The sequence below is a fragment of the Chelonia mydas genome, chromosome 2, assembly GCF_015237465.2.
Source record: "Chelonia mydas isolate rCheMyd1 chromosome 2, rCheMyd1.pri.v2, whole genome shotgun sequence".
Taxonomy (NCBI): Eukaryota; Metazoa; Chordata; order Testudines; family Cheloniidae; genus Chelonia; species Chelonia mydas.
The window spans coordinates 216139046-216164702 of record NC_057850.1 but is presented as its reverse complement, the minus strand read 5'-3'; the positions used below and the strand labels follow the sequence as shown (position 1 = coordinate 216164702).

At 39.5% G+C, this 25657-nt stretch overlaps 1 protein-coding gene across 1 annotated transcript in view; it reads right to left on the bottom strand.

Moving 5' to 3' along the window:
- The window catches only part of CALCR (calcitonin receptor), a 266191-nt gene that overhangs the window by 118337 nt on the left and 122197 nt on the right, over positions 1-25657 (bottom strand). Inside the window, exon 2 of the mRNA XM_027822731.3 lies at positions 7523-7610. Within this exon, the coding sequence (XP_027678532.1) occupies positions 7523-7610 (88 nt within the window). The remainder of the gene's footprint in view (positions 1-7522; positions 7611-25657) is intronic.

Below are 25657 nucleotides of genomic sequence, written 5' to 3'. Positions count from 1 at the left end.
TGTTTTTTTTCTAAACTAAGTATAGTAAAATTGGCAACCTCTAATGTTGAGCCCAGAAAAATCTCTTATGAATTCTGGCCAAGTCAATAATATATTATTATTGGTTCTGGTGGCTGAAAAATATCCTCCCAATTCTTTTTTAAATTGCTATATACCGTCACCACTATACGGATCACTAAATTCCTATCCTTCGGTACATCCAATCTTTGAGTGGGAACACAGCACATTTCAGCAAGGGTTACACAGACCCTCCAGAACCTTGAATCTGGTCCCATGTCTCTTCACGACTATTAATGGCAGGATAGTGATAGAATCCATTGAGCATGCTTTAGGAGGGCAATTAATGCACGGTACTCTCAATGTTATAGAACATTATAATAATTTCCCCCCCATCTTTTAATATTTGTTTAACATGAGTAAAATAACTTTGAAATATTTAATGTTAGTTCCTCACATTCATACACTGAACATTAAAATTCTTCTAATATTTAGCTAGCATTAAAGCAGGATAGAAGCTAGTTTTTATACTGCGATCCCATGACTCTTACATCACTAATATTGGCAGGTCTTTAAATAAGGAAGAGACCATCACTAGCATAATGGGAAGACACCGTAATTTTAGTGAAAAACAACTTTTCTCTTCATTAATATTTATTGTACTACTTTTGTGAGGCAGTCCTGCAAGCCTGGCTCATATGGGGAATCCTTACTTATATGAGTAGTCCAATGGAAGCCATGGGCTTGAAGGAAGACTATATTTGGCCTTTTGTCACAAGGAGCTGCTTTAGACCAATCAACTTCACAATGACATTTTATTTTTTAAATTTTAAAAGCAGAGACTGAGCTAAAACCTTGGAGCATCCCTTAATTTGAGAATCTACCTTTTTCGGTGCAGGCAGGCTTTTGTTTAATAGAAAACTGTACCCATTTTGTTTGTACCACAGTTTGAAAATAAGCAATTGCAGAAACACACTCACCAGGTCTAAACTATAAAATATTTATTTGCCTTCAAGGGGGATACCTGTACAAGTAAGACTTGTACATTTGAGCCCCAGTTGCTTACACCTGGCTGGAATATGTAGCTGCAAGGTGGAATATTCACTTTAAAGTAATTTTTTCAAAGGCAACAGCACAGATAATCAGATCCTGCTCCTTCCAAATAGGTCTTAGGGGAAAAAAGTAAATAGTGAAGAGATTTAAAATGATGATTCACCCCTTATTGCATTTATTATGAGAAGCTTCCACATGTAATATGAGGCAGCCCAGCGAGATCCATTTTCTTCTGAATAGGTTGGCCGGTGGAATTCGGTCCTATACTTTCCTCAGGAATCTGCAAAATTATACCCTGTGTACAATATGTGCTCAACAGATTCCTTTATATTTTAAATTAATGATCAAAATCAAGAGTGGATTCTTTTACCTTTTTTCAATAAAGTTAACGAATAGTAAAAATTGCTTTGGACTTTAAGAACTATACAGCACCAGCAAAAATGGAAAAGCCCTCTCAACAGAAAATAATTTAGAAAGTTATATATATTTTAAGTGTGAGGTGGCATAGGACCACTCAAGAAAGCTCTGATTGGCTAGAGGTGGTGGAGGACACTGCCTTCCAGAGATCCGGCAGGGTCTGCCTCCTCTGTTGTGGGGGTGGGATGGCTGCAGGAAATTGGCTAACAGACTAATGGAATTTCACTGGTGATGACGAGTGTCTTTCTCAAACAAAAACAAGCGGCTGGTTGCCCATGTCTTGAATTTCATTACGGTGGAGGTTGTCACTCCAAAACCAAGAGAGGAGATTGGCTGACGGTCACATGGGTGGCTCTAGGCCAATCAGCTAGCCCCAGGGGTAGAGATTGGAAAAGATGCTGCCACTGTATTGGCAGTTTGATTTTTGGACTAAGATAAAGAACAGCTGGATGGACCCTGGAGCCACAGCAGAGGGGTGTGATCCAGAGAAAAGGTGAACTCAGTTGAAAACTCTGGACTAACTCATCAACAATGGGGATAGATGGTCCAGGAAACATGAAATGGAACTCACTGTTCAATGAGTTCACAGCACATTCTAGCTTCAGTGACTACAGCAAAGCATTGAGTCTTACTTCACTTTGGGCTGGGGCTACTGGAACTCTTAATCAGGTCAACAAGCATTAATCTATATATTTAGATGTGGGGGACTGGGTACACTGTCTTGTTGCTGGGGAACGCATATGTGTAACTTCCCAAAGGGGGTCTCCTCTCGCCATTGCCCCTGATATGGATTGAGGACTTGTCCTGCTTAGTTAAAAGTATTGCTTTATTGCTTATAGCAGTGTCCATTCCTGGGGTTACCTCCTTCCTCCCCAAGGGCGGCGGGGGGGGGGGGTGTTTGATGTTTGCCAGGGAAAAAAAGGGTTTGTCCCTCGCATCTGGATTAAGATCTAGAATCCACTCAACTAACTCCAGATGGTCCCCTACCTGGCAAGTGTTATCATGGACAGGATTTGTGGAGGTTAGGCAGGAACCCCTGGGACCATGTCAAGTCTGGATCCTTCAGGCTGCCCATCCAATCCCAATGATGCTGACATATCCTATGGTGACCCACTGACTGCCCTGGTTTATGGGGGATGGTCAGAGCAGCTTCTTGGCTTTCCAGGAGGGGCTAGAATCTGCATTTCAAACGTACTGCCCCCCGAAGCAACAGAAAGCCAGGGTCCTGCTCAGCCAGCTGTGGGGAGCTGCCTAGAGGAAGTAAGAATAGGACATAGCCGGATGACCAGAAAGACACTGTTGAAAATATCTTTAGGCAGCTAGGGGAAGTTTTTTTGGCTTCTGACTTCCCCCCCATCCCCCATGAATAGATGAAGCAGTTTTATTCTCAGACTCAGAAACCCACAAAATGCTAAGTGAGTTTGCCTTGAACAACAACCCACCAGTCCATCAAAGGGATGAATCCCTGCCCAGCCCAGATCCTGGAAGAGCAGTTGACTGGGTGATTGGCAGAAGGGGCCTATGTTCTGCAGTCACTGTGCACCTTGCTGGCCCAATGCCCAGACATGGGCTTTAGAAATTTTAGGGAGAAGGTTGCTTAGGTGGTTGACTCACAAAAGCCTGATGGGGGTCAGGGCTTGCCTGCCACCAGACATAAATAAATTATATTAAAAATTGTGAAGGCTGTAGTGATAGAGTACCAAATGAAGGGTATGCTCATTAAAATGGCAAATGTCTCAGTAACAGAACTGCAGAAATTTGTCACCATTACCTAAGTTTTCCATAATATCAGTTTACACAATTATATACAATTACAATCTGCTTTTGATTCTGTCACACTGGTTTACCCATGATTAATTTGTTTTCCTTGTTTTTAAAATGACAAATATTTCAAGGGTACATGAACCTTTCAGAATTTGAAACAGTTCAGACCTTCCATGTATAGTGTAGTCACTGAGGTGTAATGGCTATGCAAAAGGTGTGGATTTAATGACCCTTTGTCAAGGATTTTAATAATCAAAAGACATTTGTAAAATACAATATTGGTCTCATTGCATCTAAATCCACTGTGTAGCCTTAATCTGGAGCAGAATCATTTTATGATTACTGAACACTTTGCAGGTGAGCCTGCACAGAAATATAGGGAAGGCTCAGGTGAGAGAGCCTACCCCATTGTGCCCCCTTTTAGGGGGCATGGCTAACACTGCAGCCTGTACACATGATGCTGGCATCAATTTGCAAGTCACTCCAAAAGGGGGTGGGGGATGACTTCTTCCTCCTTTCTAATTAGCCAACAAAGCTGGCCAGCCACAGAGGGGAACAAACAATCCTGTTTCAAACCCTCCCCCTTCATCCATGTTGGAGCTCTGGGAGACATTGTGCAAATGCTCCCTCCTTCTAGTACCCCAGCTGGGGTAGTTCTGCACCATCACCAATGCAACTATCAGAATATGATGACACACTTTCCTCTGAACAGAAAGCTTTTATTGTACATGTATACTTAGTCCTTCCATGAGTGCAGGGGACTGGGCTAGATGACTTCTTGAGGTCCCTTCCAGTCCTATGATTTAGCTTACATCATATGGTCACTTCCTGTTTATAAGGCACTAGCTGAATCCTGGACTAATGACCTCTGAGGCCAAGTTAATAGGAACTATTTTTCTAGTTAAATCTGCACTCCCTCCTCCTCCATCTCCCCTCCCCAGCTACAGCCACCACCCTCTACTTCATCTTGCTCCTCAGGAACCCATAAATATTAATCCCTGTTTTACTAAACACAATCTCTCTTAGTTCTCCCTGATCTCCCTTCCCGATATACTTCATCTCACGTTCACACAACACCTCCTCTCACCCTCTCTGAATAGCTAAATGGGAAGCAGGCCTGGGGAACTACCTAATTGCTGTGCCAGACTGAAGGAAGCAAGGGCCAGAGGGGCTTCTGCGGGACATGACACCATAGATGTATCAGGGAAGAAGAGGTTCTTTGGAAACTGTCATCAGGCCATGTACCTGAGCAATGTCTCTAAACTGTGCTTAACACATATGAAAGGGAGCTGATGGGGAGTCTCATATAAGTGCTCCTCAGTCATCTGTTAGAGCAGAGGAGGAGGGAGTGGCATAGAAGTGAGAGAAAGGGGAAGTAAGAAGAGTCATGAAATTAGGAAAAAAGGATAAAAAGGACTAGAGAGGGGGATATTGAAAGAGGAGATGGGGAGGGGCAGCTAAAAATTAATTTTAAAAAATTGCTTATTGGAGAGGGTGGGCATATAAACCTTCTTCGGGGTCATGGGGACCAGGGGGTCCATGCCTAGCTATGAGGAGTTGGTTAGGGTGAGAGGACGGGCAGTGGGTGTGTAGTGGAGGCAGCCATGTAGGTAGATGGATGGTTAGTTCCAATAGCAGTATCCATTCAGAATGCAGACTGACCTTACATTCATTGAATCACTGTTCAGCATCCTCATACTCTGACTGGCTAAGATTAATTCCAGTTCAGGACAATTATTTATAATTTGAGTCTTAAGTGAAGTCCAGAGAACAAGTTTAATCAGTGTCAGAGGTAGTTTATAGCATAGACATCAACACTGTTCTTACTGCATATTTAGAATGCATAGACACTCACTCATAGTCACTCAGTCCTCACTCTTTCCTCTCTGTATCATCAAGAAACACTGATCTTAGGGCATACCATATTTCTGAGAGATTTCTTCTGCCAGTAGGTTTATTATTCTTGTTTTTTAATCAGTTGGACACCCATTCTTCGTCCTCTGTATACAACAGTAATAGTGTAGACTTGTATTAGATTTCAGAACATTTCTACTGGTTATCATTTGTCAGGTGTCGTAAGAACATAAGAATGGTCATACTGGGTCAGACCAAAGGTCCATCCAGCCCAGTATCCTGTCTGCCGACAGCGGCCAATGCCAGGTCCCCAAGAGGGAGTGAACCTAACAGGTAATGATCAAGTGATCCCTCTCCTGCTATCCATCTCCACCCTCTGACGAACAGAGGGTAGGGACACCATTCCTTACCCATCCTGGCTAATAGCCATTAATGGACTTAACATCTATTAATTTATCCAGTTCTCTTTTAAACCCTGTTATAGTCCTAGCCTTCACAACCTCCTCAGGCAAGGAGTTCCACAGGTTGACTGAATGCTGAGTGAAGAAGAACTTCCTTTTATTTGTTTTAAACTTGCTGCCCATTAATTTAATTTGGTGGTCCCTAGTTCTTATATTATGGGAACAATAACTTTTCCTTATTCACTTTCTCCACATCACTTATGATTTTATATACCCTTATCATATCCCCCCTTAGTCTCCTCTTTTCCAAGATGAAAAGTCCTAGTCTCTTTAATCTCTCCTCATATGGGACCCACTCCAAACCCCTACTCATTTTAGTTGTCCTTTTCCAAACCTTTTCTAATGCTAAAGTATATCTTTTTTGAGATGAGGGGACCACATCTGTATGCAGTATTCAAGATGTGGGCGTACCAGGGATTTATATAAGGGCAATAAGATATTCTCCGTCTTATTCTCTATCCCTTTTTTAATAATTCCTAACGTGCTGTTTGCTTTTTTGACTGCCGCTGCACACTGCGTGGACATCTTCAGAGAACTATCCGTGATGACTCCAAGATCTTTCTCCTGATTAGTTGTAGCTAAATTAGCCCCCATCATATTGTATGTATAGGTGGGGTTCTTTTTTCCAATGTGCATTACTTTATTATATTTATCCACATTAAATTTCATTTGCCATTTTGTTGCCCAGTCACTTAGTTTTGAGAGATCTTTCTGAAGCTTTTCACAGTCTGCTTTGGTCTTAACTATCTTGAGCAGTTTAGTATCATCTGCAAACTTTGCCACCTCACTATTTACCCCTTTCTCCAGATCATTTATGAATAAGTTGAACAGGATTGGTCCTACGACTGACCCTTGGGGAACACCACTAGTTACGCCTCTCCATTCTGAAAATTTACCATTTATTCCTAGCCTTTGTTTCCTGTCTTTTAACCAGTTCTCAATCCATTAAAGGATCTTCCCTCTTATCCCATGACAACTTAATTTATGTAAGAGCCTTTGGTGAGGGACCTTGTCAAAGGCTTTCTGGAAATCTAAGTACACTATGTCCACTGGATCCCCCTTGTCCACATGTTTGTTGACCCCTTAAAGAACTCTAATAGATTAGTAAGATGATCTTCCTTTACAGAAACCATGTTGACTTTTGCCCAACAATTTATGTTCTTCTATGTGTCTGACAATTTTATTCTTTACTATTGTTTCAACTAATTTGCCTGGTATGGACGTTAGACTTACCGGTCTGTAATAGCTGGGATCACCTCTAGAGCCCTTTTTAAATATTGGCATTACATTAGCTATCTTCCAGTCACTGGGTACAGTGGCTGATTTAAAGGACAGGTTACAAACCATACTTAATAGTTTCGCAATTTCACAGTTGAGTTCTTTCAGAATTCTTGGGTGAATGCCACCTGGTCCTGGTGACTCGTTACTGTTAAGTTTCTTAATTAATTCCAAAATCTCCTCTAGTGACACTTCAATCTGTGACAATTCCTCAGATTTGTCACCTACAAAAGACTGCTCAGGTTTGGGAATCTCCCTAACAGCCTCGGCTGTGAAGACCGAAGCAAAGAATTCATTCCGTTTCTCTGCGATGACTTTATCGTCTTTAAGTGCTCCTTTTGTATCTCGATCGTCCAGGGGCCCCACTGGTTGTTTAGCTGGCTTCCTGCTTCTGATGTACTTAAAAAACATTTTGTTATTACCTTTTGAGTTTTTGGCTACCTGTTCTTCAAACTCCTTTTTGGCTTTTCTTATTACATTTAATTTGGCAGTGTTTATGCTCCTTTCTATTTACCCTTTTAGGATTTGACTTCCACTTTTTAAAAGATGCCTTTTTATCTCGCACTGCTTCTTTTACTTAGTTGGTAAGCCACGGTGGCTCTTTTTTTGTTCTTTTACTGTATTTTTTAATTTGGGGTATACATTTAAGTTGAGCCTCTATTATGGTGTCAGAAGCAATTCATTTTTCTTTTACTTACGATTAGAAGCATAATCAGTAAGAAGCAACTGTGAGTTGTTTTTTCCATTGTGGATTCTTTCTTCGGTGACACGTTTCTGCTGACCCTTCTGGGAATTGAACAACAACAACAAAAAAACAGATTAGACCTTATTTATCCATGGCCAGTTGTGACAATTTTCCTGCCCATTTGGTATCCCGTTAAAAGTTTTGCATGTGTTTTTGTGTATGTTTATGATTGCACTGAATACACTGAGGAGGATTGTGTGTTTTCACGTCTGTCTCTCTGAATGTTTCTTTTCCATCTGGAGAGAATTTCATTTTTATCCTTTGCACTTTTAAAACCTTAGTTTTTATAAAAATGATGTGATTAAAAGCACATTGCAATTTGGAGGAAAAAGCTGAGCCAACGTCAGAACATCCCATTTTGACATTTTTGGAATGAAACATTTCAATTTTTTGTTTTGAAAGTATTTTTATTTTAGAACTTTTAAATTGTTTATATTATAATAGAAGACAAAAAAAGTCGAAATGAAAATGGTTTTGATTTTGTCAAAATGAAATGTTTTGATCGGAAACAAATTCCCCTCCCCAAACTTTACTTTGAGAAGAATTTTGAAATGTTCAGGTTTCATTCAAATTCCAAACAAAAATCAAATTTTGAAATCTCATAATCCCTCATGAAACAGAATATCAGTCCTCAACACAACACTTTCCTGGAGATAGTTTTTAAAAAGGCTTTAGTGTCCCAGAGAGGAACATTATCAGAAGCAGCATGTGGCCAACTCAATCTTCCCCCTTAATTCCCCAAAGCCAGTTGGGTCCTTTGGGTGCCTACACAATACCATTGTTCAATAAAGAATAACAATGCTTAATAATAAAGTAATAATAATATCAATGACAAGTTTCTTTCAAATGCTGCTGGCAACTTTATTTATGCAAGTCTTTCTTCAGTACCATAGATAACCTTCAGACATTGTTGGAAAGTGACCAGGCATTCACACCTGTATTTTTCTGATATCTTAGAATCAGAGACTGAGATGTGTTCTGCTGAAGTCTTGGGACATGATCCTGCAAGACTCCACATATCTGGAACTTCCATAGACAGCAGTGGGAGTTCTGAGGGCAAAAGACAGAATTTGGCCCTTTATCAATTTTACAGCTAGTGAGCACATACAACCACTCACATGCAACAGTGCATCAGCATCAACATTGTAACTAAATCACTCATTTCCAAGCAGTCTGGCATGAAATATATTATCCTTTGGGGTGAAGGAATACAAATGGGATACTTTCTAATCTAAGGAAGAAGGAGCACAGGCTTTCTAGCAGGCTGCAGTGAGCAACTGCCACTTACATTGCCCTTGTGTAGCAATCAGAGACATTAATATAAGTGACCCATATGATTTAAAAAGTTTTTAAAACACATAAGACCTGATTCTTCCTTGCCTTGCCTCTTGTGTTGTGATTTACATCTATGCAAAGTAAATGGAAAGTGGGTATAAATTGCTACCAAATTAGAATGCGAATATTTTATCCCTACTTTGCTCAGGTGTGAATGACGACACAAGGTTAAAAGCAATGGAAAACTTGGCCCAAAGACAGCAGATTTGTATCTGATAAGATGTAGTCCCTGTTTGAACCTGGGCAGTGCAGAGGGGAAATCTCAATATTGATGGAAAAATGGTCATCGATAAAATTATCGTATTTTGATAGAGTTAGATAATTACAACCTGCCTGCCCCTTTACTGAATTTCAAGAGATACCTATAATTATTTTTATACCCACCATGCTTGTAGAGTATAACAACATATGCTCTATTATGAACTGTCAAGCTAATTTAAAGAAATTCCAGGAGGCTTCTGCTTTATGTCAACTTGTAAGAGGCTCCTAAAAAGTCAAATACAATAACGCTCTCAGCCATAGAACACCTGTGTGTCTATACAGGTTCTAAAATGCAGCTTTTATAAACTGCTACCTTGTTTTAATGCTATACTATTGCCTTTTATGTTATGTTTTGAAAATGTGTATAAGCTTTGGTTATTGTCCTTTGTACAGGCCATTTTATAAGGCATCTTTAGTACCAAGTTGTAAATATACTGTGGATGACAGGTTGTAAATCCAAGGATCATTTTGGTTAAAAAACAAAAACAAACAAACAAAAAAACAAACAACCAGACTACAAGGGGTTTTATCAAAAAACTCAGTACCACTGCTTAAACAAATTCCTTACCAAACTCTGGAAAGCAAGAGCCATCTCTCCAGAGACGGTGAAGATGAGACAATGCCTTCTCAAATGGCTATTTAAATTTAAATACTCTTTAAGAATTAATAAGTTTAAAATACTATTTTGAGAACTGAAAGCTTTTATTGCTGACACAAGGATGCTTGGGCTTATGTGAAGAAGAATTTCAACTCCTATTAAACCCCGATGAAGCTAAAAGGGATCTCAGAAAATGGACTAAGTAAAAGTTAAAATTCCCGCTCTAAAGATGTTCTAAGCTGTTCCCACCAGAAAGACAAAGGCAGTGTAACAATCAAGCTGAGCAAAAAATTACAGCTCTATTGCATATGCATTAACAGATTCTACATTCATGAACTGAAGACATTACCAAGACCAACCCACAAAGGTACTGAGCTAATAAAAGGATGACTACAGCTAATTTGAATCTAACCAAACCTGAAAGAGGTGCATTTTCCTTCTCAATGAAATTCAAGGCAAGCGAACAGTATAAAACTCTCTGAATTAAGCACAAGTGCTCTACTCCTCTCTTCAACTTTACAGCAATTTGTCACAGTTCAGGGCAACTACATCTGTGTTTCCCTCTTGTTGTCCGGCAAGGGCACCAACTTTTAAACTCTCAGCTCCTCGGCCATCACCTGTCTTGGGAGGAAAAATATGTCTCTCTCCCATCCGACTGGGGTTTTTCCAGGCTGCACAGTTCCCTGCCTACACTATGAATTACCCTAGAAGTTAGACTGCCTAAGCAGGCCTGCTTTGTTTTCTCCTCAGACAGCGTAACTGTCCACAATTATAAGGTACCACACAGCTTCTCCTAGGCAAGCACATTTATTCTTAAGGTGAAAGCATATTAAAACAATAAAAGAACCGCAGGCCAATAAGCTTACCCAAGATGATCCCAACAAGGGCTCAGGTAGCAGTCACTTCTTCAAACCCCACACATGGGCTTTTCCCTGTGGTTACAAGCTCATAACACCTTTTGCTCAAGAACCACCATCAATCTGTAAGTCACTCCTTTTATACAGTTTGTGCCTTTGACTTTGGGACCCTGGGAATAGGAAATCAGTAGATAATACGTTTCACCTCAGGGGTAACTTCAAAAGATAGGATCTGTATGTGGGAATTTGCATTCCCTTCCTCCTGAGTATTTCCAAGGAAATGCATCCAATTAAAAGTTCATTCTTGTCTGGCACATCATTTAAAAGAGTTCACTGAAGCTCATAACACTTCCCAGGATTTAGATTAGTCATGTCTCCCCCTAGATACTTCATATATAATCCCACAATAATACATAAACATTTGCATTTTTAATATAATATGCTCACTAGATACTTAAACAATTCAATAACATTTAACTTAATGCGATAATGTTTGTCCAGAATTTTGCAGGAAATTGCCATATCTGTCACACACACTTCATAGTTCATCCTGCTCATTTCTCCCCTGCAAGCAAACAGCAGCTGTAAAACAATAGGTAGGAAGAACAAGAGAAGATACAATGCAGTACAAAAAGCAGCCATCATTCTGCAATATGATGACATCACCAAGACTACAGCATTGTCGGTGAGATAAAGTTGTAAGGCACTGGCAAGGAATTAGATTTAAATGTTTCTTGTAATGCTGAAATGCTATTGTAACTTAACACCATAACAGCTTCTCCTGTTAAATACCAGATTGTTCAGATTATGTATTCCTGGAGAGGAAACATAGGCTAATTTTTGGTAAACAGAGAGAAATAGTGGGATTTAATTCAGATTTAAGAGTTTTGATATTCATTAATTTGTCTGTTTTAAGACAACTCCTTCAATGGCTCCTTCTGAGCAATTCATGCAATTTCATAGGACTTATTTACATTACATTATAAACTTTTAGATTATCCAAAATAAACCATACAGGACTCACCTGCTTTTAGACAAAATTATTTTGCCCATCTATAAAAGTTTTTTGCTATTTTTGATATACTAAGTCTAGACTCACTATTAATTTGGAGTAAAGTACTTTGGTTCCCTCCCAGAGTAGACATACTCTCAAAGGTGTAATCTCTGTTGAAAATTCTCTACACAGAGACATACAGAAAAGAATGCAGCTGAAATAATCATTGTTTATTTTTTTGTGTTTGTTTTATTTTTCCTTTCTTTAATAGTAAAACAGTCACAGTTAACAGTTGTGATTATTTTGCTTGTCTTTAACTATGATGTCCCCAAGGCATGGAACAAACTCCATGTGACTAAAATAGTGGGAGTCATATCTCTGAATTGGCATTAAGAGAGACAATTATTAGGGTTTGGCCTCCTATTTCTTGTTTCTCTACACTATAAATTATAGAAGTTTTTGAGATAAAATGACTTGATGTTCAACATCTTGAAAGCCTTCCCTTTCTACCTCACAGAAGGGACAAGCTGGTTTGCATCTGCAGTGCTCAAGAGGTGACATGTTGGGTGATGACCACAAAAATAATCTTCAATAACAGTATATTGTCCACATATTTGTGCTTGATCAGGAATGCCAAACAACTGAACCAAAGAAACAATGGTGTAGTTAGATCAGAGGTTAAATGCTTACAATTTTTCCCTACAGCTTTTCCAAGGCATGTGTTTGTTCAAAATTGTATCATCAGAAAAGGCAGGTTTGTAGGTGAAATCTGCTTGCTTATGCAAGATTAGAAAAGATAAAGGATGTGTAGTTATACATGTATATACACATACTTATGTGATTACTCTGTGCTATCCAGCAAACTGCCAGTCTTGCTTGTAATTCTCCATTCTTTCTTTTCTGTTCTTCATGTACCTCCCACTGCATTGGTGGAAACATGGTACACAGGAGACAAATATTTTTCCATATATGTAGCACAGTTATTTTTTAAATATGCTTTTATTGTTAAACAGCTAGCATCATGACAACATAGTACCAACAGAAAACTCAACAGAATGATATAGTTAGTAGAGACCACGTGAACAATTAATAGTGATTATAGTTAAAAAGCTAGTTTTTGACCAATAGGTGCCACAAAGTTATATCTATGATACCACCATTTCCACCTACATTTAGCACTGGAAAAAGTTATCTCACTGTGTGGTAACTGTTGATAAATCCTGTCTTTTAAAATGATTTCCTAGTGAGACTGTGAACACACTTTCTTACATGTTGAAAGAAGTATTTTTAAAAGATTTCATTCTCATCTCTCCTCCTAATTAAAAAGGCTGATTGTAACTACCTTTATATATCCACTTCCCCCTTTCCGCTTCCTATTTCCTCTGGTGGTTGTGCTAAAACATATTAGATTGTCAATGGGTAAGAATTATTTCCCAGGCTAAATCTTCTACAACCTTTCTTGTTGTGCCCAGCAGTAACCACACCTCATAAAACTCCAGAACCTATTTTCATCTCTTTTTCAGACATCTTTTCCAAGAGCATTGACTTCTATAAGCCAAGTAAGAAGGATTTTGATGTAAGACTGGGTTTTGGTTTTGTTAACCATAATAAAGCCCAATAATAAACTTTGCTAGGCACTTGCGTTAGAATCAATATAAGATTAAGGATGATGATCACAATAAATACAAAAGTATATGCAAGGGTACATCTCTCCAGTAGGAATTAGTTAATGGAGAGGGCATAAACAATGGATGGGATCATCCCCTATAGACATACATGGAGAGGGGGAAACTTATGTTGAACTCCACCTCCTGTGGGGAAGGAAAGTGGGGAATCAGCCATCTCCATGTCGCTGTTTCCTGTCTGTGTGTCAGGGATCAATGTGTGAGAACAGGTAACTTCAGTGGTGAAAAGCAGCAAGGGTGTGGGACTAGTGCTGTGTGTGCATCATCTCTGTACCAAGCCTATGAAGAACATGCTTAAATGTAGAGATTGGGTGTCCAGCAGCAGGGGCCAGCAGAGGAATTCCTGGCAGTGCAGCTGCATTGGAGCTGTGCTCCCAGGGAACTGGAGGGAGGCAGTCAGGGGCTCTCTGGCCTCCAGTCGACACCTAAGATCTGGTCTTGCAGGTGAACTCTCTGCATATTCCAGAGGTTCAAATAGCCTGTGAAAACTCCATGAATTTGAAGTCATGCTCCTCTTATGCCTCCATCTGTGACTGAGACAAGCCAGGTGAGGTAATATCTTCTATTGTACCAACTTCTGTTGGTGAGAGAGACAAGCTTTCAGGCAGCTCTTCTTCAGCTCTGGGAAATGAACTCAGTGTCGCAGCTAGATACAAGTTACAACATTGCATGCATCTGTTTGTAAGTGTGACAAGCTGCCTTTATAGATAATAATGCCTGGTAACCTCTAGCTAGTCTACCATTTCTAAACAGTGAGTGCAGACAGACGCACTCTTTTGAACAGATCTCCCTTAACTGCCAAATAGCAGTTGGTCATTATAAGAACTCATAACTCTGAGACACAGGAAGGGATGGTAACTCCTGGGCACTTCAGGCTTTTGTTACACAACTATTTTAGGTGGCTTTTTATTGCATTTTTCCCATATGTGCACCCACTTTTCCTCAGCAGATGCTTGTTCTAATAAACAGTCTCTCACTCACTTGGTGACCCTTATTATAATGGAGTTTTCTAAATTCTGATCTCCTTGGAATATCTAGTGACTCTTATGAAAACCCAAATGACTCTTTGTTTCTTTCTTATAAATGCCAGCTATTGTATATTGCAATGTTGTTGGATGTTGGACACCAAGTTTCCAGCACCAGGGGTGTGTGGTCAGGGCTTGCTGCACTCTTCCCTTCCTGCTGCAGACAAAGCCCTCTGCTTGGGTGGTGTGGCACATCCCCTTAAAGAAGTGAGTCTTGGAGTTAACACCCCTTTGAGATGGATGGGTCAGTTCATAACTGTCTGACAGATTGTACCAGGCAGTCTGCAGACTCAGACATGATTGCATGTCTGATATAATGATTGCACTTGGGTCCTCTTTTCAAGCTCTCTCTGCAACCAGAGGGCTACAAACTTACACTCTTTTTAAAATGAAAACTCAGATTCTGATGTCATCTAGAACAGTCCATGAATATGTATTTGGTAAAGTTCATTATTAGTTATTAATCATAGACACACTCTTAAAGCACAATATTTTCTATTATAAAATAACCTTTTTATACTCTATAATTACTCTATATAGTAATAATTACTCGTGAAACGCCAATGTGTTTTTAAGTCTTTATTAGTTTGTTCATGAAGCATGGCTCATGATGTGTTCTGAGCTATGATTACTAGTTCTGCTGCCTACAACTGCACTACTAACAACACTCTTCTGTTGGTCCTGCAACTTTCTAGAGTTCCAGAACTGGATTTAAAGTAATAATCACATTGTCTTTGATCCTTATGTTAGTTTCTACAGCTGCAATACTGGACCAAACAGAATGTTCATTATGGGAAAGTGCTGCGTTACCCACATAGTGTGGCACGTTCACTAAGTAATCTCACCACATGAAAGGAGTGTTCTATTCAGTCAAAAAAGGACTGAGAGGAATGGGAGAGGTTTCAGGAAAGACTCCCCACTGGTTTTGGAACAAGAGAGTTTGTTGAGACATGAAGAAATGAGAAGAAAAGGATTTTGGAGAGAAATGCTGAATAAAAGTGTTTTGATCATTCATATATTCTGCCTATAATGCTGCTTTGTCCTGCAATACATTTACAGTATTGCTGGTTTTGTTTTAGTCCTTTTAGTTTTCCAGCCTGATCCTGCAGAGATTGAACAGCTGGAAGAGCAGCAGCCCACAGTGAGGGCTGCCACACCATGGCAAGCCTCTTGGATGGAGGAAGTGGCAAGGACAGCCTCCTTCGAGGGCTTTGACCTCCTTGTAGACAGATTCACTAAAGAGCTGTCTGCAGAAATCTTATCTGGGAGAAAGGGAACTCAGGGGAACACACCAACTGCGCACTGAGCTCCTGCGTCCAGACACAACCACAACAGGAGAAGGAACATCAGTCGTTACTATGACCCAGCAGCAGCATCCAGGATCCAGAATCTCTACCGGTCAAACCACCCTACGGCTATCAGAGAGATCCTCGATGGACCCTCATCCTACTGCACAATCCCATCCGAGAGACTATTCTCATACTTCAAGGGGGTGTTTGACCATGTAGCTCAGAACAACGCTCAGTGTCCGCGTGCCTTCATCCTCTACCTGGGTTGACTATGCAGAGGACCTGGAACAAGACTTTACCTCATGGGATTCAAACATACATACCTGAGATTCTTTAAATGAAGATTTACTGCCCAAGCAGAGGGCCAAATCCACTGGTACTTGATTAGTTTTACTCAGTTTTTACTCAGGTAACACCCATTCACTTTCAGAGGAGTTTACTTGTGTAAGTGTTTCAGAGTTTGGCCAGGAAATAAGGTCCTTAACCTTCTCTTGTAAAAGCACCAGTCAAGGCAAAAGAACTCTGAAAAATATCTGTTGGGATACGTATCTTTAGTAGATTAATATCTGCCAAAGTTGCAAGAAAGCCAACATCTGCAAGTGTAATAGAATCCTTCCCAGGCCTCTTTAAGTAAATTGCATTCATGGAAAGCACTTACTCTCTTTGAAACTACTACTAATTTGGAAAATTAGCACATATTGTACAGTCTGTTGGACCGAACAAGGCTCAGTCAGTGAACTTATTTTAGGAAGCTGAGATGGGTGAGATGCTACTTTAGCTTTCTGTTACAGAAAGAAGAAGACTATACTTGACAGAAAGGCAGCTACAGTCCAAGCAGATGGACATATATCAAATAACCAACTAAGGTTCCTTTGTAAATTCATAGAACTTATATGGTAGATGACATGTTTTGTTGCCCTATTTTTCTTAAAGACGACTAGCTAAGGAGAGAAGACTGTTTTGCCATGAACCATAGGGCACACTCACCAAAACAACTAGCGGTAAATGTGCAAAGACATGCTCAAGGAATTCAATACTTGTCTCTCATGTATTTTGAAGGTATTCTTTCTCTTGCACAATACCTTACTGAATGTCTGTGATTAAAAGGAGTGATCATAAATAGGGCAAATTGTGCACATTTTCATACTGAGCATGACTAGTACATAAGAGATTTTTTTGAAGACCAAAATCAAACTTATTTTGGGCAGCTTAATCTTTTGACACTGGAAATATGTACTCTAAATAAGAATTAATTACCTGAAAATCCTGTATATAGATGCCAATATGACCAACAGGTTATCAGAAAAGGTGGTTGTTTTACAATGCAATAGCTCACAGGTAGTTTTCATGCAGGGAGGAAGATGAACTAGGCTCAGAGCAACCATGGATAATTCAGCAATAAAGATCAATATAGAATATATTGCTAGCAAATAAAATTGTCACTTTTGAATTAGTTAGGAAACCATCTCTAATCTCAGCTGTTAGACAACTGCTTGTATAGTGGTTAAAAGAAAGACAAAGGAATCACGTACAGAAAGGAATTGACATATCAAAATGGTTTTGCCAACTGGGGGCAAACTGGCTGTAAAATTGACAGTATTTTTAAGATCTGTGTTAGGAAATTTCCTCTGAAGTCTTTGGGTCCCCGTCCCCCCAACAAAAAAAATCACCCTGAGGAAGATTTAAAGCTTGTAAAATTTCAGTCCAAAAGGTGATTGCTTCACAGAGTTAAAAGTCTCTGAAAAGACAGGGTTATTATAGTGATGATTTTACCCTCCTATGGACTGATTCTCCTGTGGTCTACACCTTATGTAGTCACTTACACTTGTCCAAAGTGAGTGCTAAGTGGGTATAAGATGCTATAATTCTGAATTTCTCAGGTATAAATGACTAAATAAGGTGCAAGGCAATGGAGAAAGAGACATTATATTCTAATAACAATGAGTCTCTCGATTAAATATCACATATCAATTATCTCACATAAGAAGCAAGTTTATGTTAGAAAAGGATCAAAAACTTTAAGGAAATCCTTAAATAGAAATGTTTAAAGATTATTACTGCTAAAATTAACAGGTTTGCTTGACTAGTTTCTGGTGCTTTTTTTTTTTTGGATACTCCACCAAAAACACTCAATATTTAAATTTAAAATTTGTCATTTTACTATGGAATAAGTTCATACAAATTTTGGGGAAAAAAAATTCAAATGAAAACAACTTATGTTAGAATATAGTGTGCATTTGCAGTGTGTAGTCCTATATTTTCACTACGGATTGTGTGTTATGCACAACTATACAATGTGTAATTGCATATGATCCATAATAAACCAGAGATAGTGGGCCAAATCATATGTGGTGACAACTCTGTTGTGTTTCATCCACTTACAATAGTCCTAAATTTGGGTCAGTATTCCAAGGGAGCTTTTATAATATATTATCTAAATGAGCAGTAAGCTCACAACCCTAATGGTTCACAGCAGAATTAGGTCAAAAGCTATAAACACCTAATACCACCAATGGAAGGTTTTCTTTACATTAATTTTTATATTGCTAATTCAAAACGAACTATATTATGGTACAACAGTAAGCAGTAAATATCCAAAGTATCATATAAAGATTTAGCATATGTCTTCATACCCAGGCTCTTACCTAGGCTTTAGCCTTATCCTCATCCCCTATTGTCCACAAAGAAAAACCTCTGAGCTGGATTTGGAGGAGTTTTATTCCTAAACTAGTTTACATAGCTGGGGGTGAGGGTGAGAAGCTTTGCTACAATTTAACTTGGGCTGGAATCCACCCCCTTTGCAGTGAGGATGCAGGCAAAATAATTCAAGTTCTGACGATCTCCAATGCTCTTCCTGTATTTCTTCCTGAACAACAAACAAGTTCTCCTACAACTGACTGGGAAAGAATCCTAGAGTGCCTCTGCACAAAGAATTGTGGGATATGATCAAGACACATACGAGCGTAGAAACAATGAGGACACAGTAACTCAGGTAGAGCTTTGTGCTCACAGCTGGGCTAAGCTAACCAGGTGCTAACCTTAGATCTAGGTGCCAATGACCTGAGTTAATTGGGTAGGGCAGACATAGCCTTTCTTTTATTAAAGGATAATCAGGCAAAAATACTAATGATAAAAAAGAGAAAAAATATGAATGCCAGTAAAAATGTCATCAGTGTATAATGCCAAATATTTTGGAGTGGTACAATAAAAGAAACAGTCAAAGTAGAAGAAGATGGTAGGACAGAAGATAGCAGTATTGTAGCAGGACCAGAGGAAGGAACATGACAGAGCATTTCTGTTGCTTTAAGAATGCTTAATGGAAAGAAAAGGGTTTTAGGTAGAGCAATGTTGACCACTTATCACATGATAAGTGAAAAACAAACACACTGAATGAATGCAAAAAAGATTACTAATTATTCCACAAGGCAATCTAATTCCTTGCCGCCTAGCATTACTGTGAAAGCTATGGTTTAAAAGCCACCATCACATTAATATAAATTAGCAAGAATGGGCTAAAATTCCAAAAGGCCTTCTTAAAAGTGCCTTCTATATTTGCAGGTACATATCTGGCAACGGTGCTTGCAAAAAAAGTAATTAGGTGTGCAATTAACTGATATGTGTGAAAATGTAAGTTGCGTATACCCAAAATATTGGGCCAGATCCTGGGCTGGTATAGATCATTGAGTTCAGTGGAGTTACACAGAGTTATGATAGGTTAGGATTTGAATCACTATGTGCAAAAATTAAAGTGAATTATAGGAATTATATATAAATTAAAGGAAATATATTTCCTTTCAAAATATAGATCTATCTGTCTGAGGGCTTGCCTACGCTTACTGGGGGATCGACGAGTGGCGGTCAATGCATCAGTGGTCGATTTAGCGGGTCTTGATTGCAGATCGCTCTCCTGTCGACTTCTATAGTCCACCAGAACGAGAAGAGTAGGGGGAGTCGGTGGTGGTGGTAAGTAGATCTAAGCTATGTCGATTTGAGTTATGCTATTCACATAACACAAATTGCCACATATTTTAAAAAGAGACATGAGTTAAATAAAAATCACTAAATAAACCCTAATTGATATTCCAGTAAAGTTATTTTTATATTAAACCATCATTGATTCCAAGAGCTCATGCAGAATGCGACTTTCATGCCTGCTTTTGCAACTAACTTTTTACTGCTCTTGACGTATGTCCCAGGTTGAATGTACAGTACATTCCATACTACTGAATGTATTGCGGACATTCTAACATTTCATTGATGCACTAAAGGACCAACAGCAAAAGAGGTTAAGGCAGGCAATGAAAGCCAAGGGAGGATGTTTGAACTAAGTGTGTTTCTCCTTCCAGCTTCCAAAATCTTTCTGTACCACATTAACAGAATCTTTGTTTAATCAGAATTGAATGTAACATCACTCATTACACTGTGTGCTCTTTGATCAATGTACACGCATTCTTTGATTCCCACACATAGTGTCTTGTTGAATAGTACTAAGCAATGTTTTAATGGTATGTTTTAGATGCCTCCAGTATCCACAGGATTACATATTGAAAGAAAAGAAAATGATACAATATTTATTTGCAGCTAAATACTGAAATCCGTGCTCTGTTTCCACTTTCTTTTTACTCAGGGAAACTCCTATTGATCCTTTGTTTGTACACATATCATTTTATACATTGTTATTAAAAGCAAATAAATACTGCAGGGAAAAGATAGATATTATACTTTCCAGTTGTCTCTAATTCTTATATAATCAGACCAAGTGTGACATTCATTAGACTGGATTATAAACTAAATACCGCGACACATTTTGAAGTAACTTTTTTCTCATTTGGCAATGGAATAACCAGTGTTGCAGCTGAATCTGTGGTTGTTTCATCCTAATCCTGATGAAGGAACATTGAGATGAAATAGCAGCATTTTTGTTCCCAGAGGATACGTCTGATTTATACACAAATCTCACTAATAAGAAATGCAATGCTGCTTATAGTTTAATGTGAAAATATGCAGACAAAGATGCTATAACACTGACATGAAAGGTTACAACATCTGTTAACACACCAATACTGAAATAAATTAAAGATAAGGGGGAAAGTAGTAATTTGGAGCTGCTATCCATTTTTTATACATAGTTTTAAAACTGACTTTGTAATGCTCTCTATGAAGAACATTGACATTAAACAGAATTAAGGAAATATGGGCCAGACAATTAAACAAGCCTCTCTCCAGAGCCTATTACAGATTAATTAACTACTTCCTGTCTTATCTCTGCCACCAATAATTTTGATACTATTATTTTAAAGGCTTAGATGGAATGTAACAGTTTCAATTAGGCCAATATCAGCACATTGCTTAACTTTCCATTAAACATTTATTACAATCCTTGAAGAGGAAGCTTATTATTACAGTGCATTTTTCAATTCTGAAAGCACCAAAATGATGCTTTAATTAAAACCCCTATGCTTGACTAACATTTAGATATAAAGATTTTATGTGCATGGTAACTAAGAAGGAAATGTTCCACATCAATATAAAAGATTCTCATATTTGAATGAGAGTTTGAGGTTATACTGGAAATACTAGAAAAAAGTTCTCAGCTTTCAGACTTCCATATTTTTCTCCATCCACACTCTACTTGTTGCAAATCTCTTAATGCCTGATCCTCAAAGTGCTACGTGCTTCCTGCAAAGTACTGCATGTTCTCAGTTCCCTTCAACAAAAGAACTTCAAAAGCAGACTTCAACACGAAATTGCAGAACTGGAATTAATTTGCAAACTTGACACCATCAAATTAGGCCTGAATAAAGACTGGGAGTGGCTAGGTCACTACAAAAAGTAATTTTCCCTCTGTTGATACTCACACCTTGTCAACTGTTGGGAATGGGCCACATACACCCTGATTGAATTGGCCTCTTTAGCACTGATCTGCCGCTTGGTAAGGCAACTCCAATCTTTTCATGTGCTGTATATTTATACCTGCCTACTGTATTTTTCATTCCATGCATCTGAAAAAGTGGGTTATAGCCCACGAAAGCTCATGACCAAATAAATTTGTTAGTCTCTAAGGTGCCACAAGGACTCCTCATTGTTTTTGCTGATACATACTAACACAGCTACCCCTCTGAAATCAGTTCCCATTGACTTCAACAGGAGCTAAGGATGCACAAGATGTTGCAGTATTGGTTCCTTAGTGCTGGCATTTTACTACTCCCCAGTGATTTTCCTTTTACTGATTATAAACATAAAGTGAACTTTTGAGGGAGCACTGGGGAGCTAATTACACTCCTGAAAAGAAAACAACAGAACTTGGGACTGGGGAGGGATATACTGGCACTGACATTGAAAATGGCACATTTTCAGATACTGAAAATGTATTAAAGCATAATGTATTGCCTCTCTTAGCTTTGTTGCTATTCCTTTTCTTATTACTATGCAATTCTAATTAGCTCAATTCTCTCTCTCTCTCTCTCATTTTAACCCTATTCTTTTGCATATCAATAATAATATTAGTTTAGTTCTGAAGTACATAATATAGGGCTATGAACATATATAGGGTACCTTTCCTCTGGGGTCAGAGGCAGCAGCTGACTGGCTGATTAGTCCCACACACTGCACCTGGGAAAAGACCTACAGCTTGTGGGGCTGATCATCATAAAAAGAGAAGCAAGAAATGGAGAGAGTGAGCTGCAATGCCTACCAGACACTAGAGCTACTGATGGGAAAAAACAGCTTCCAGAAACAAAATGGACAGGAGGGAGACTGTGGGAAGTCCTATTATCATTAAGGCTTTGAGGTAAGAATCAGGAACTTTTGGGTTGGGGAACTTATCGGGGGGAAGGGACAGATTTGGGGAAGTTTTGATCTTGTTTTGTTGAGGAGACTGAAATAATAATAATAAAAAGCCCTTCAACTGACCTTGCTGGAAATTACCTTCCCCAGACTCAATGAGAAGGTTTCAGGCAGAATTCCACCAGGGATCGGTGCTGGCTTAGCAAGAGCAAGCTTGGGTCCTGCTGGAAGAGGGGGCTACAAGACAGGTCACAATCCTTTACAAGGACCTAATCTTGTCCTGTCCGAAGCACTGAGGGGGAGCAGAGACCCAGCATGGTGCAGCTTTAATTACAAGAATCCTACCAACTCAGGACAGTGGACACACTCTGGAGAGGAGCAGCATATTCCCTGCCTAGCACCCTTTGCATATTCAGGAACCTGTGATGGTTCAGGGGTCAGTGAAACCTCAAAAGTATTCAGAGGTATCATTAAATGTAGAGTAGCTGCTAAAGCCAACTTTCAGTGCACTTCTATGATGAGGTCTTCACTGTGAAGCAATATAGCAATGTCTACACTGGCAATATGCTGTACCTGTGTTGCGGCTCATTCTGTTGAGGCAAAGTAAATTTATTTTTATGGCCCCTTTATAGTAAAGATGAAGCCTAGAATCAGGCCTAAATTGTCTATATCTCTAGCCTATAAAGGGTCCCTTGGCAGATCTTCATAAGAATGGCTTTACTGGGTTAGACCAATTGTCCACCTAGCCCGGTATGCTCTCTTCCGACGGTGGCCAATGCCAGATGTTCTGAGGGAATGAACAGAACAGGGCAATTATCCAGTGATCCAGACTCAGTCATCCAGTACCAGCTTCAGTCAGTTGGAGTTTTATGGGCACCTGGAACATGGGGTTGAGCCCGTGATCATCTTGGCTAATAGCCATTGATGGACCTATCCTCCATGAACTTTATTTTTTAAACCTAATCATACTTTTGGCCTTCACAACATTGCCTGGCAATGAGTTCCACAGGTTAACTGTGTGTTGTGTGAAGAAATATTCCTTTGTTTGTTTTAAACCACGGCCACTGGGAGCTGCGAGGGACCATGCCTGTGAATGGTCAACAAACAAAATGTCTTGCGGACCGCCTTCGGATTACCCTGATGGGCCGCATGCTGAAGATTGCAGACCCCTGACTTAAAATATTCATACATGATCAAAAGTTTCACATAGAAAAATAACACATTACCTCTGCCATAAATTCTATCCCCAGATAAAAGCGCCTTGAAAGGGAAAGTACTTTGTGTAGCAAATAGAGGATGGAAGGGAATCCTATTGAGATGAGAACTGGGATTCAAAGGAAGCTTTCAAAAACGTTGGAAAAAATGCAACACCCTTTACTCAACAGCCCCATCCCTCTTGATTCTAAGCATACAAGTTGTCTGCTCCCTTGATCTCAAGCACATGTGTAAGTTTCTGCAGGACTGGGGCCTTAATGAAACATCTCAAGGCAATTATTCTGATGAATTTAACAGAATCTGGTTGAAAATAAAGGATCCCAGGCTCTGAGGGAATGGGCTTTACTGTACTCAGGAGGACAGGTGGCACTGGGGGGAACCTCCCGCCTTTTCCCCCCTCTACTCTACGGTTTGTTTAGCTTTCTGATGACCACCAAGGTTGCTGGTAGTGATTGCTCATATGCTATAGATAGCCTTTCCCTGTGGCTTGCCTTTCATTCTTGCTGGTGGGATCTTTGACCTTCCTCTGCAGTTTGGTTTAGACACATCTGATGTCAAAATAATTTCATTAATTGTAACCTAACTTTCTAGTTCAGGCAGTTTTTGAGAAATTTCAGCACAATTGTACAGTTATGTTTTCACAACCAATATGCTGTATACTGACAATGATTTATCTAAAATGTATGGATCCTGTCAACTTAATCACACAATTGTCTGAAATTGTTACTTACAATTATTACAAATAACGTGGATTATTTTGACTAAAAGATTAGAGAATAAAGAATTGCTCTATTTTCAGTTTCTTTCCTTTATGCATTTGACATCAGTTTGTGCATAATTAGTTTCACTGTTTCTCCTGTGTAATAACTTCCCTCTCTTTGGGTGGGTGTTTTGCAAAACAACAGGGGAGAGAAAAATATTTGTTTCCACATAAAACAACATGATTATAAAGCCACAAATTGGCAGGTGAATTAAGAGACAGGTTTAGCACTGGAAATTATGTGTGACTCATTTTTAAATTACATTTCAACTTGATAGAGTCCTTTTATCTCTATGCCCATATCTGACCGTGAGCGGTGCAGGGATGGTCTCTGTATGTAGGCAGGGTTCAGTTTGGATCGGCTCATTCAGAGCTCTTTGCAGGATCAGGGTATATGATACCAGCACACAAAACTGATGTTTTTGCTCTAGAAGGCTTTCCCTATGTAGTGGTTCTCAAACTGTGGGTTGGGACTCCAAAGTGGGTCGCGACCCCTTCTTAATAGGGTCGTCAGGGCTGGCATTAGATTGCTGGGGCTGAAGCTGAAGGTCAAGCCATGCTGCCCAGGGCCAAAGCTGAAGCCTGAGGGCTTCAGCTCTGGGTGGAGGGGTCAGGTTACAGGCCCCCTGCATGGGGCTGAAGCCCTTGGCCTTTGGCTTTGCTGCCCCCCCGCCCCCCCGTGGTGGCAGGACTCAGGCTTCAACCCCGCTCCTGGGGTCGTGTAGTGATTTTTGTTGCCAGAAGGGGGTTGCAGTGCAATGAAGTTTGAGAACCCCTGATCTACAGTTTACTGCTTAGAAGTAAATAGTCAATATTGTGTACTATATTGCCAATTCCAGCATGGCAGAAGAAAGGGATAATTAGGCTTGTGGGCTGTGAGATTGATGGTATTTAATTAGTACCTGCTAGACAGCCACCAGACCATCTTGGTGAAGCTAGATGTACCGGGGATGTCTCAGACACATTAGTTTTAGCAGGATGCTATAAGATCTGTAAGACATTGAAAGCTATTCTAGAGCAGAACTGAGTAAACTAGTAAAGCCACTATGCCTAGGCTTTAGTAAAGCCAAAGGGTCTCTTGGGATAATTACATTTTCTGACATCTACACCAATCCAGAAACACTATCATTTTTGGTTCAGGAGACTTGTTTTAATAAGCCAGTTGATGGAGGAGTACTTTTCTGTATCGATGGACAACATTTCAAAGCTACCTTCTGCAACTGTAAATATCTTTGGGCATCAATTGAAAGACCCATATTCTTATGCAGAAATGTTCATCTGCA